This window comes from Capricornis sumatraensis, chromosome 15, assembly GCF_032405125.1.
Source record: "Capricornis sumatraensis isolate serow.1 chromosome 15, serow.2, whole genome shotgun sequence".
NCBI classification, from domain to species: domain Eukaryota; kingdom Metazoa; phylum Chordata; class Mammalia; order Artiodactyla; family Bovidae; genus Capricornis; species Capricornis sumatraensis.
Genome location: NC_091083.1, coordinates 32,313,042 through 32,325,192, shown reverse-complemented (window position 1 = coordinate 32,325,192; position 12,151 = coordinate 32,313,042). Strand labels below are relative to the sequence as shown.

The 12,151-nt window shown below is 47.3% G+C and overlaps 1 protein-coding gene across 2 annotated transcripts in view; it reads left to right on the top strand.

Annotated features, from left to right (window-relative positions):
• Positions 1–12,151, top strand: part of FAM107B (family with sequence similarity 107 member B) — a 215,265-nt gene that overhangs the window by 189,421 nt on the left and 13,693 nt on the right. For both annotated transcript variants that reach the window (XM_068987143.1, XM_068987144.1), the window contains one exon: positions 11,563–11,746. In XM_068987143.1, the coding sequence (XP_068843244.1) occupies positions 11,563–11,746 (184 nt within the window). The remainder of the gene's footprint in view (positions 1–11,562; positions 11,747–12,151) is intronic.

Below are 12,151 nucleotides of genomic sequence, written 5' to 3'. Positions count from 1 at the left end.
ATTTTGTTCACTTCTTTTCTTCCTTGAACTGAGCAACTTAGTAAATCTTTATCAATTTTATATTAGTTTAGTTCTACTTAGAAACATTTTTTTCTCATACCCCCATAGTGTTTTTGTTTTCATTTTCTTTGTGTATTTTGTCTTCACACTTCACCAAGGTAGCTTGAATGGCCAACTTACTAGCAAAACGAGCTTATTCAAGAACTTCTTTTTTGATTTTTTTGTTTTAAACTTTTTCTGAGGCTTTGAGCATGACCTCATTGGCGACATAGCAAACTCCTTTTTCTTCCAAAGCATTGGACTTTGGGGAGCTAGAAGGCAGAAGGAATTCAATCATAGGGTTAATTTGCTGGTTTCTATGGAAAGCAACCCAAACTTGCATCTGTTGACTATCAGCATCACTTTTTTTTTTTTTTTCCCCTGATCAGACACCTGCAGACTTGTGGGTGCCCAGCTTAGGTATGAGCATTTTCTGAGGTCCTGATGCAGGTGTGTGTTTTCTGGTTACCGCTTGTATGTGTTTGAGCCGTTCTGTGTTAGAATATTAATACACTGCTTGATTATAAACGTGCAGCAGCAGTACACTTTACCTGCAGAGCCAGGGGAGTGACGTGCAGAAGAACAAAGTGCTGTGTATTTGGGGGACATTTTTGTTTGTCCTCCACCCACTGCTTTTCTGCCCATCGCTTTCCCATGGGGTTTGACTGAACATTATGCAAAAATGCCTCTAAAAAGATCTTGCCTGTTTTCTGTTCTGACTTTTTTGTAGAGTTGTCCAATGAATCAAAACGTCAGATTCCACCAGGGCTACCTATGAACAGTTCAACTATTTATATTGGACTAGCTTCTGTTTTTATTTGTTGTTATTGTTCTGTCCTCAAGTGGTGTCCGACTGTTTGTGACCCCCATGGACTGTAGCCTGACAGGCTCCTTTGTCCTCCACTATCTCCCAGTGTTTGCTCAGATTCATGTTCATTGAGTCAGTGATGCTATCTAACCATCTCATCCTCTGCCACCTCCTTCTCTTTTTGCCTTCATCTTTCCCAGCATCAGAGTCTTTTTCCCAGTGAGCCAGCTCTTCACATCAAAGTATTGGATGGAGTTTCAGCTTCAGTATAAATCCTTGACTATTCAGGGTTGATTTCCTTTAGGGTTGATTAGTTTGATCTCCTTGCAGCCCAAGGGACTCTCAAGAGTCTTCTCCAGCACAGTTCAAAATTATGTTTTTATCGATCCCTCAAATTTGTATTATTGCTCTGTCTGCAGAATAGTTATTTACAACAGGAACCAGAGTGACGTGGCAGTTTAGCTGTACAGATAAGAAGACCGAAGCCCAGAGATTGGGACATAATCAGCATTTTCATGGTGTGGGCTGGCTTGGGCTGTGGGCTCCTCTCTCTGCTCTGGCTGTGAAACAAAAGCCCATCAGGGATTCTGTTTTCTCCCATAGACTCTGTCCCTCTCTCCCATCTAAGAACAAATTGGAAAAACGAGCAGAGGCCTATATGGGGTTCACCATTAAGCTTGGTCTAAACTAGTATACTTATATTGCGTGGTCATCCATTTTTCAGTTTGATAGGACATTGATTCATGGAAAGTTAGATTAATGAATTAATTTGTTTTAACTATTTAACTGTCCAGTTTATTGAACATCTGCCACATGGTCTGGTACCATGTGTACTGAATGTTCTCCTTAAGTTTTATTCAGTGCTCACAACAATCCTGCAAGCTTGGCTATGAGCGCCCTGATTTACAGATGAGGAAATCAAGACTCAGGTTAAGTCACATAATTGGTACGTGGCATAATAGGCTTCTAATTCAGGATGGAGGTGGTCTTCAAACTGGCTGGTATTTATTACTTCTCATGACTCAACAAGGTTTAAAATGGATGAAATAACAAAACTGTAATAACACAGCAGCAACTGAGTGATCTCTAGGTTGTAATTTTAATAGCTGTTAGTATTTAATAGGGACTTTATTTATTGAGGTATAATACACATACAGAGAAGAGCATAAGCCAAAAAAAATAGATGAACTGCTTGTTAAATTTTCAGAGTGAATATGCCTGTGTAACTAGAACCTGTATCGGAAATCAGAACCTTACCAGCACCCCAGGAGCCCTGTTTCTTTCCATCCACTCACTCTGTGCCTCCCGTTATGCTGACATCTGACATCAGAGGTGGTTTTGCTCGTTTTGAACATCAGACTGATAGAATGGCCTGCGATGGACGCTTGTGTGTCTGGCTTCTTTGGCTGAACATTGTATTTCTGAGACTCAGGCTGCTGCTGTCGTTCTCCTTGCTCTCTGTTCAACGGTATCCTCACGCCCCACAGTCTGCTTCTCCACGCAGCTGTTAATGGACATTGGGGCTGCCTCCCATTCGGGGCTGTCGTGAATAGTACTACTCTGAACATCTTTATGAAAACGTTTGTGTGTTTGAAAGAAAATGTGTCTCTCTTGCCACCTTTCCCCACTTCAGTATGGTTTTCTGCAAGGTGTTTTCTAGTTGGGATTATAAAGCTATGATGTTAGCTTCTAAAATCTTGTTGAGAAAATCATCCTGTTTAAAGTGAAACCCATTCTCTGCTCTCCTGCCTGCCCCCTTCCATTTTCCCAGCTCAGAAGAGTATGATGTTGAAAGGGGTGAAAGCACCCCTTTGGAATCAGACCCAGGTTCAAATCCTGGTCCTGTACTTTACGAGCTGTGTAACCTGGGGCAAAATAACAGGGTTTCTGTTTACTGTGCTTAGTTGCTCAGTCCTGTCCAACTCTTTGTGACCCCCTGGACTGTAGCCCATCAGGCTCCTCTGTCCATGGGGATTCTCCATGCAAGAATACTGGAGTAGCTTGCCATGTTCTCCTCCACAGGATCTTCCCAACCCAGGGATCAAACCCAGGTCTCCCACATTGCGGGTAGATTTTTACCTACTGAGGCATCAGGAGATGCCTGGAGTGGGTAGCATATCCCTTCTCCAGGGGATCTTCCCCACCCAGGATTCGAACCGGGGTCTCCTGCATTGCAGGCAGAGTCGTCACCAGCTGCGCTACCAGGGAAGCCCTAGTTGTTGTTACCCGTGGCCAGCGACAGCACTTATCACAGGTGACACTTACGGAAGGCTTACTGTTCCCAGGCCCCGAGGTGGGTGTGCCTGTCTCGTCTGTTCTTCATAACCGTAGAAGAGGATCTGCCTTTCCTCTTCCTTCTTCCACGTCTCCTCCGCCTCCTCTCCTCCATCTTCTTCCCCTTCCGTTCTTCTTCTTCTTTTTAACTGGTGAGGACACATAACCCCAAATCACACTTACAGTAAATGAGAGCTGGAATTTAGACCCATTTGGTGTGATCGGAGCCTACATCCTTGAAGCTGTCTGAGCTCGGAGGGAATGGGGAGACTTACAGGAAATAGAAACTCCTGCCTCACTGGGCCGTTGTGAGGCTTAAGTGATGGGGAGACACTTACGCAGAATACCGAGAGACGATGCATAGTGACTCCAGAGTGGATTCCTCTGGTGGCTTGTCACTGATGCTTTTGCTGACAGTGCTGAGGGTCTGGTAACAGTGCTGAGGGTCTGGGTGAGGTGGCCCTGCTCCACCAGGCGTCATCCTCGAAACGGACACCGTGTTATTTGTGGAGCCATCGCCACCTACCGGTTGGTCCCGTCGCCCTTGGTCCAGTTGAGATCTTAAACATGGGCACGTGTTTGTTCTGTCTTCCCAAGGTTTCTCTTGCCTTCGTTCCCATCTTCTAAATATAAAATGTGTGCCTTATTTTTTTAATATAAAAATACATTTTTCAGGGATGAGAAAACGAGTTTGGTATTTTCCCAAGCGCGTCACTGTTTGGCAAGCGTGTGGCAGCATCTCTGTGGCCAGTTTATTGCGAGTCTGAAATTCCAGCAGTGGTGGGCCCGGCACAGTTGGAAAAGCCACATTTCTGAGCTCGCGTGGATTGCTCTGGTTCGGCGTCACTTGTCTGCCTTTGTTGAGTTTGTGGCCACGAAGGTCATCTGGGCACTTGTCTGATGCCTTTGGGTCCCAGATAGTGCCACGATCTCCTGTCAACAAGACTGAATCTTCAGGTTGTTCCCAGGCTCAGGAGTTTTGTAAGTGAAGCCCTTGGGTGTTTGGGAGAAATTCCCATTTTAACTCACTTTCTGCTCTCTCAAGGCCTTCCTCCTCACAACCAGGCTCCCTTCTGGGAACTGTGGGTGCTGAGGGAGACTGCCGTGGCTCCAGGGACAGTCCTTGCTCTTCCAGGTTGACCCGAGCCTGGACTTGGCTGGCGTGCAAACTTAACTGACTTGGAGTTTTCCAAGTAAATCTCTTAGAGACAGCCTGGGAAACAAATGCTCTTAAAAACTTCCTGGGAATTACTTTCCAGAAGTTGCAGCACTTCAAACATTTAATTGTTTAGCTTCGGTTTGGTTCTGGTATAGCTGTAACCTGCATGCACTGATAGGTTTCAGGTGTTGTTTTCTAAAGGATTCATTTATGAGTGCTTTATTTTTTATTTTTATTTTTTTTAATTTAATTTTAAAATCTTTAATTCTTACATGTGTTCCCAAACATGAACCCCCCTCCCACCTCCCTCCCCATAACATCTCTGTGGGTCATCCCCATGCACCAGCCCCAAGCATGCTGTATCCTGCGTCAGACATAGACTGGCGATTCAATTCTTACATGATAGTATACATGATAGAATGCCATTCTCCCAAATCATCCCACCCTCTCCCTCTCCCTCTGAGTCCAAAAGTCCGTTATACACTGCTGTGTCTTTTTTCCTGTCTTGCATACAGGGTCGTCATTGCCATCTTTCTAAATTCCATATATATGTGTTAGTATACTGTATTGGTGATTTTCTTTCTGGCTTACTTCACTCTGTATAATCGGCTCCAGTTTCATCCATCTCATCAGAACTGATTCAAATGAATTCTTTTTAACGGCTGAGTAATACTCCATTGTGTACATGTACCACAGCTTTCTTATCCATTCATCTGCTGATGGACATCTAGGTTGTTTCCATGTCCTGGCTATTATAAACAGTGTTGCGATGAACATTGGGGTACATGTGTCTCTTTCAATTCTGGTTTCCTCGGTGTGTATGCCCAGCAGTGGGATTGCTGGGTCATAAGGTAGTTCTATTTGCAATTTTTTAAGGAATCTCCACACTGTTCTCCATAGTGGCTGTACTAGTTTGCATTCCCACCAACAGTGTTTATGAGTGCTTTAGATAGATTTTAAATATTGAGGTGGACATGGAACTTAGCATAATCTGTAAATTTTGATTTTTTTCCTCTCAGAGGATTGTTTTATTTTATAGTATAAATATAACTTTTATATGTACTAAGGTGAAGTGAAGTGAAAGTCGCTCAGTCATGTCTGACTCTTTGTGACCCCATGGGCTATACAGTGTATGGAGTTCTCAAGGCCAGAATACTGGAGTGGGTAGCTTTTCTCTTCTCCAGGGGATCTTCCCAACCCAGGGATCGAATCCAAGTCTCTTGGATTGCAGGTGGATTCTTTACCAGCTGAGCCATGAGGGAAGGCCCCCAAATTTGGGTGACTTGTTTTATTTCAATACTCAGTTTATTGTGGTCTAGAACCAAACCTGCAATATCTCCGAGGACCAAGTTTTAACTTTTATCTTTGTGGGAATTCCCTGGTGGCCCAGGGGCTAGGACTGTGAACTAATGAGTATCTGGGTTCAGTCCCTGGTCAGGGAACTAAGATTCCCACAAGCCCTACCAAAAAAATAATAAAATTATCTTTGTGATGTAGAAATTTGAAAATGAACTCCTGGAGCCAGGAATAGTCTAATGGGAAACCCAGATGCAGTGAATGTTTATTCATCCAGTTGTGGAATTTTTCTGTGGGGATGGTTATTCACCTCTGAAAAGCAATCAACACAAAATACCTGGGACTAGCAGAGGCCTGGACCCACGGTTAACCTTTGAAAAGGGGAAAAATGCAAAGAAGGACTCAAGAGGGCATCTATAAGGCTGGAATTCCCCTCTCTTTTCTGGGGCAGTGGAGTTTAGTAATGATTTTGCTCATTCACAGGAATCAAAGGCAGAATTCTCATCAGGTTACATTTTTAGTGTACAGTGTTAGTGTCTGTCTAAGATGCAAATCTGTGTTTTTATTCCTCAGCTTAAAATCTTTCACTGAATCCCCTCGACCTCAAAACAGCATCAGAGTTTCTCAACATCAGCCCTGTCTCCTTGGTACATGCCTTGCACTGCAGCCAGAGCCATTCAGAACTCCATGTGCGTGTGATAGACTTCACATTTTGCAGAAAGGTCTTAATGTCGGTAGCATGAATGGGTCTTAGAACCATTGAAAGTTACCATCGACTGTGGATTACATGAGGGGAGGGGGTGAGTAAACCTAGGGAGACTTCCCAGTGAGCTAGGGGATTGTAAAGAATGCTTTATTATCATTAAAACAAGCAAACACACCAGCAAACAGCAATGAGATTTAATGGGCTCCATCATTTAAAAGAAGAAAAAGCTTTTAAAAAAAGAAAAAAGTTACCAGAGAGAACATGAAGGGGGCTTCTCTACTGAGCTGACCCTCATTTTCCTTCACTGATAGTTTTTAAAAAATCCCTTTATGAATCAGTTACTGGTCCAGGCGCGTGTATCTGATAAGAGTGTCTTCATGTTAATTTCTGGAAGAAGGTTTCATGTAGCAATACTGATACCCATTTCAAAGTGCCTTTACTTCCAGACATTTTTCTGTCTCCTCTTTCCTTCTGGGCTGTGGATTACTGGTTGCTCAGGCTTTAAGCCGCGTTGCTTGAGACTCCAGACAGCTCCGGGGCTCCCTCTCCTGGTGGTTCTTTCTGGATTCTGTTCCTTCGATTAGTCTTCGACTCAGTGCAGTGTATCTGGTAACTCAGACTGTAAAGAATCTGCTCGCAGTGCGGGAGACCTGGGTTCGATTCCTGGGTTGGGAAGATCCCTTGGAGAAGAGAATGGCAACTCACTGCAGTATTTTTGCCTGGAGAATTCCACAGACAAGAGTCTGAGACTGGTGGGCTACCGTCCGTGGGGTTGCAGACTCAGACACAGCCGTGCGACTGAGCGCGCACCCACACAGGAGTGGGGAGCAGTTCATGGGTGCAGGGCCTCTATCGTGTACAGTTTTCAGAGCCACCTTCCTTCTCATACATAACCTTTCCCAGACCCCAGCGTGGTCCACTCCCTGCGACCACAGCTTTCCCCTCAGACTAGTTTGCAGTCTCGCTTGAGGTCTGTACACTTGACTCAGGCTGGGGCCCCCTTTCCCGTCTCCACTTGGATGAAGGACAAACCAGGGAGAGAGAAGAAGGAAGAAGTCTGTGCTTCGTTTATGGGCAGAGCTCCCTCAGCCACTGCCCACCCGTGGCCTGTCTGCCTCTGTCCAGCAGGAGACAGGCCGATCCTGTCTCAGGCCTCTCGGCCAGTGGAAAAAAAGAGGCTTCTCAGGCCCTCAGTCTTAAGAGAAAGTGAAGAAGAATCCAAGCTAGAACTTGTTCTCTAGGCTCAGAACTGAAGTCTGTTCACTGTGTACACAGGAAGGGCAATCTGGCTCTTGGCACCAAGGCCCAAGACAATGTACCCCAGCCCTGACCTCTGGGAGCCAGGGGCAGTGGGCATCTGTGTGGCCTCCTGTCATGGGAATAGTGGGAGTGGAGGGTTGAGGGGGTTGTGGGAGAGGTGAAGTGAGAGGCCCCGGCAGTCACTTAGTAAGACCAGGAAGGAGCCCCCCAGGGTCTGGGCCCTCACTGCCTCAGCTGCTTGCCCTCAGTCACCCGGGTGTCCAGGGACATCTCCAACTGAGCATGTCCCAAAGGGAGCTCCTGACCTCACTCCCGTCTGCTGTGCTCACGGCCTCCACCACAGCAGCTCTGTCCTCGTTGCTCAGGCCAGAGCCCTTGGAGGCACCCTCGACCCCTCTGTGTGTCTCACTCCTGGTGTACAGTCCTTCAGGAAGTCCCAAGGGCTGAAATGAAATGACATCCGGTCTGCTGCACCCATCTCTCACCTGGGTCCCCTGACAGCTGCCTCCTGGAGTCTTTCCTTGGCTGTGCTGGGCCTGTCCTACACTCGGCTAGAATAATCGTCCAGACACATGAGTCAGAGCTCGTCACTTCCTGCTCAGAGCCCTGAATGGTTCTTTGCTGTCACTCAGGGCAAAAGCCAGAGCCATGGCACTGGCCTTCAAGTCCCCGCATCGAATCCCACCCTCTCTGGTGCCCCCACTGGTCCCCCTCCATCCCCACCTTCACTCATGTCTCTCCTTCCTCAGATGCATCAGGCGTGCTCCTGACTATTCCCCGAGTCTGGAACACTCTTCTCCCCAGGTCTACAGGCTCCCCTCCCCTGCTGACACCTTGACCTCAGGAGGCAGGAATCTAGATGTGAGGTCGGGGAGATTATCCTTGGTTTAGGACAGAGGGACTAATCCTTTTATGGCAGCTCATTGCCTTCTTGTCTACTGATTAACTAGATGAAACTGCTGTTGGCTTTTTAACAAAATCAAGACTGCCTGCAGGTCTGTCTGGCACTTCTCCAGTCTCCACTAAGGAGTGCATTCTCTGAAGGGCCAGTTCAAATAGTCAGGCTGATGTGATGGGATCGCTGACCTACCACAGGCCCAATTCGTGAGTTTCCATTTGGGGGAGGCTGCAGACATACTTGTCTTTTAAAAGATCGATGCAGGTAGCATTTAAGGAATATTTGGTTTAATCTGTTAGATGGGGTGGTGGTGGTTTAGTTGCTAAGTCGTGTCTGACTCTTGCAACCCCATGGACTGTAGCCTGCCAGGCTCCTCTGTCCATGGGATTCTCCAGGCAAGACTACTGGAGTGGGTTGCCATTTCCTTCTCCAAGGGATCTTCCTAACCCAGGAATCGAACCTGGGTCTCCTGCACTGCAGGCAGATGCTTTACTAACTGAGCTACGAGGGAAGCCCAGTCTGTTAGATACGTGTGTATTATTGCTTGGCCGTGCATTTATACCTAAAATACACAAATGATGCAGCCACAGTGTTTCTGTTTTAGTTGATTTAATTTATTCTTTTTTCCTCTTTATTTCATGTTAATTTTCAAAAGATCTTTCTATTAATAATAGGAAAAATTGTAATTTGGGAGACAGAACATGAGTTTTCAGATCAGAGAAAATTGGCAAAATTAGCTTAGGCAAGTTATTTTAACTTTTATTCCTCTGTTTATTGTCTGTGAAATAAAGATTCTAGTGCTTCTGTTCATAGGACTGTCGCTGGGATCAGGTGTGATCACATACCCACAGGTGCTGTATCTAAAGTGTTGGGAAATTGTTGGCTGCTGTTGAGGACAGTTCAGAGATTCAGGAAACATCACTGATGACTTTGAGATCCAAGACTCCTACTTGTAGCTACCGGCCTCTGGACCCGTTTTACTTATTTCTAAATTCTACTTGAGATTGCATCTTTATTCTTTTCGATTATACCCCCACTCCCCCACCCCCATGCCAGAGTCCATGGAAGCACATAGCCACGTCTCTCCTGCCTGCACCCCTGCCCCATGTGTACACACACACACACACTCTCTCGCATTGATTTCATGGGCAGAAATAAAGATGGAGTCTGTCTTCCATCCAGGAGCTTGCTCACAGGGGCTCTGTCTTCTTTCTGTTTATTACAGATTTGATTAAGTTCAAAGTTTATTCAGCTTCTGCCATGTGCCAGACACTTGGCTGGACCCTCGGATTTAAACCTGGAGACAAAGTGTTTCTGGCCCTTTCACAGACTAGACAGACATGTATGGTTACGGCGTGTGCGTGCACAAGTGCTCACTCGCTCAATCGTGTCTGACTCTTTTGTGGCCCTGTGGACCGCAGTCTGCCAGGCTCCCCTGTCCATGGGATTCTGCAGACAAGAATGCTGGAGTGAGTTGCCATTTCCTTCTCCAGGTGATCTTCCCAGGTCAGGGATTAAACCCGTGTCTCCTGTGATGGTAGGCAGGCTCTTTACCACTGAGCGACTGGGGAAGCCCTCCCAGGTGTACAGATGCTTCTTGTACCGGAAATACATCTGCCTGGTGCTGCTGGGGCTCTGAGGATGCAGGGGAGGGGGACCACTCTCTTGACTCACCTGGAGAGGTGGGGACAGGGGGCAGTGCTGGGTGTGAGCCTGCTCAGATGGGATCCTCCCTCCTGCCCTTGCCCTCTTCTCAGATCCCTGTTCCATCCGGGGGCATGGCTCTTGCCAGAGAATTAACACGCATGTACTCTGGACTTTCCAGGGAAGTCCCACTATCAGATGTTCTGCTGTAGTGAGGCCCTGCCTCTGACTTTTGGTTTGGAAAATTTCGTCATCCTACGGGACAGGGAGGCATAAAATGACGTGTTGGTTATCTTAAAAGGTTTATGTGTGTTAGGGAGAGGGAGCAGGGGTGGGTAAGCGCTGAGAGACAGGCCCAGGGGTCTGCAGCAACCGGATACCTGCCAGGTGGATCACAGGGGTTTCAGCCTGCACTCAGCCAGCCATATCCCCCCAGCTCTTGCCCCCATGCCTTTTCTCTTCCGTCCCACAAAATATGACACGTTTTCATACAGTTGTCGCTGGGTATCAAGGCTGCAGAGAACGAAGGAAGGAGACGTGTACCCCAATCTCCAGGGGCCTCTACACACATGCACTTAAATTGAACACAGGACCCAGGGGTCATCACGTCATGTGTTCCTTTCACGTGCTGATAACAGAGTCCAAGCCCAGAAATAAGCCACTTGGGTGGTCTGTTCTGTTCTCCAGTGAAGCCTCCTCTTCCTTCTAGACAACAAGTGTGGAGAGCTGGGCTCTGCTGCCTGGTCCCTCCTCCTGCGCCGGGCACTGTTCTGGCAGCTGGGGGGTGGGGTGTGTGCGCGGATGAAATCCTTGCCCTCAGGGGCATCTGCTTTAGGTGGCCAGTGACTAGTCAGTCAACCTGTGGTTTGGAGGAAGCACAGAAGGGCTGGGGTGGGATTGCAGGTTTAAGCAGGGCTGTTAGGAGGTCAGGGCTCTCTGAGAAGGTGCCATCTGAGGAAAGATGCAAAAGGCTATGAACGGGATGAAGTCTCCAGGGTGCTCACAGGAGTGGGAAGGAGACAGGGTCCAATAGCCTGGCAGGATAAGAAGGCTGATCTGCCCCCCGGGAGCTGCTGGCCTCTTATGTGGGCTCTGGGATCCGTACGTTTTTAGAACGTCTTAATTTGGAGGCTGAAGGGAGTGTGAAGGACCTGGGTCTGGTGCCCAGGTGCTCATTGTGGGTTCAGTGGGTATTTAGACACGGTGGTGGGCAGGACCCGTGTGACCTGAAGCTCACGGTGAGCCTGGTGCGGACCCGTCTGGCTGTGGGACTCTCCTGTGCTTTAGTTGTCTGCTCCCAGAACCAAGTGGGCTCCTCCCGCTCCTCGCCGCCCACCGTAGCTAAGACAGAGCTTCAGAGGGTTTCCAATGAAGTGGCGGAGGCCCCCTGGAGGATGCGCTTGGCTATCCCAGGCCTCTGCTCTGGGCAGACAGACATCTGAACTGACGCCACAATGACTCTCATCGTTCTGTTTCAGACAGCCCACTGGAGGATCCTGACCCCAAGGACACGTATCTCATCCCAAGAAACATCATGGCCGAGCCAGACTATATAGACGATGACAATCCTGAACTCATTAGGCCTCAGAAACTAGTCAATCCTGTTAAGACGTCCCGGAACCATCAAGACCTTCACAGAGAACTTCTTATGAATCAGAAAAGGTACGATCGCTTTTTGAGCAAAGTTTTCCTTAGGGGACTTTTGAGGTAGCTAGATTTGTTTCTTGACCATATTGAAAGCTTCCTTATTCCTTCACGCATCCTTGAGCCAGAACATCCGTGATGTAAACCCGTCTATAGGCTCAGCTGCCGCCTCCAGGATCACTGAGGGTTCTGTGGTCCTGAGTCCCCTTCTCAGATGGACACATATTTTAGAATGTGTACACAAGAGGCTGGATTAAGGATAAAAGAGCTTGTCTTTCATCAAAGAGAAGTACATTGTTTCCCCATATATTTGGGGAAACGTGAAAACCAGATACTGCCAACCTTAGCATTTGTAGAGTGGCAGAGAGAAGTCTCTAGAACCACATCAGACTTAACAATAGATAAGGACCCCCTTTCTTGTGT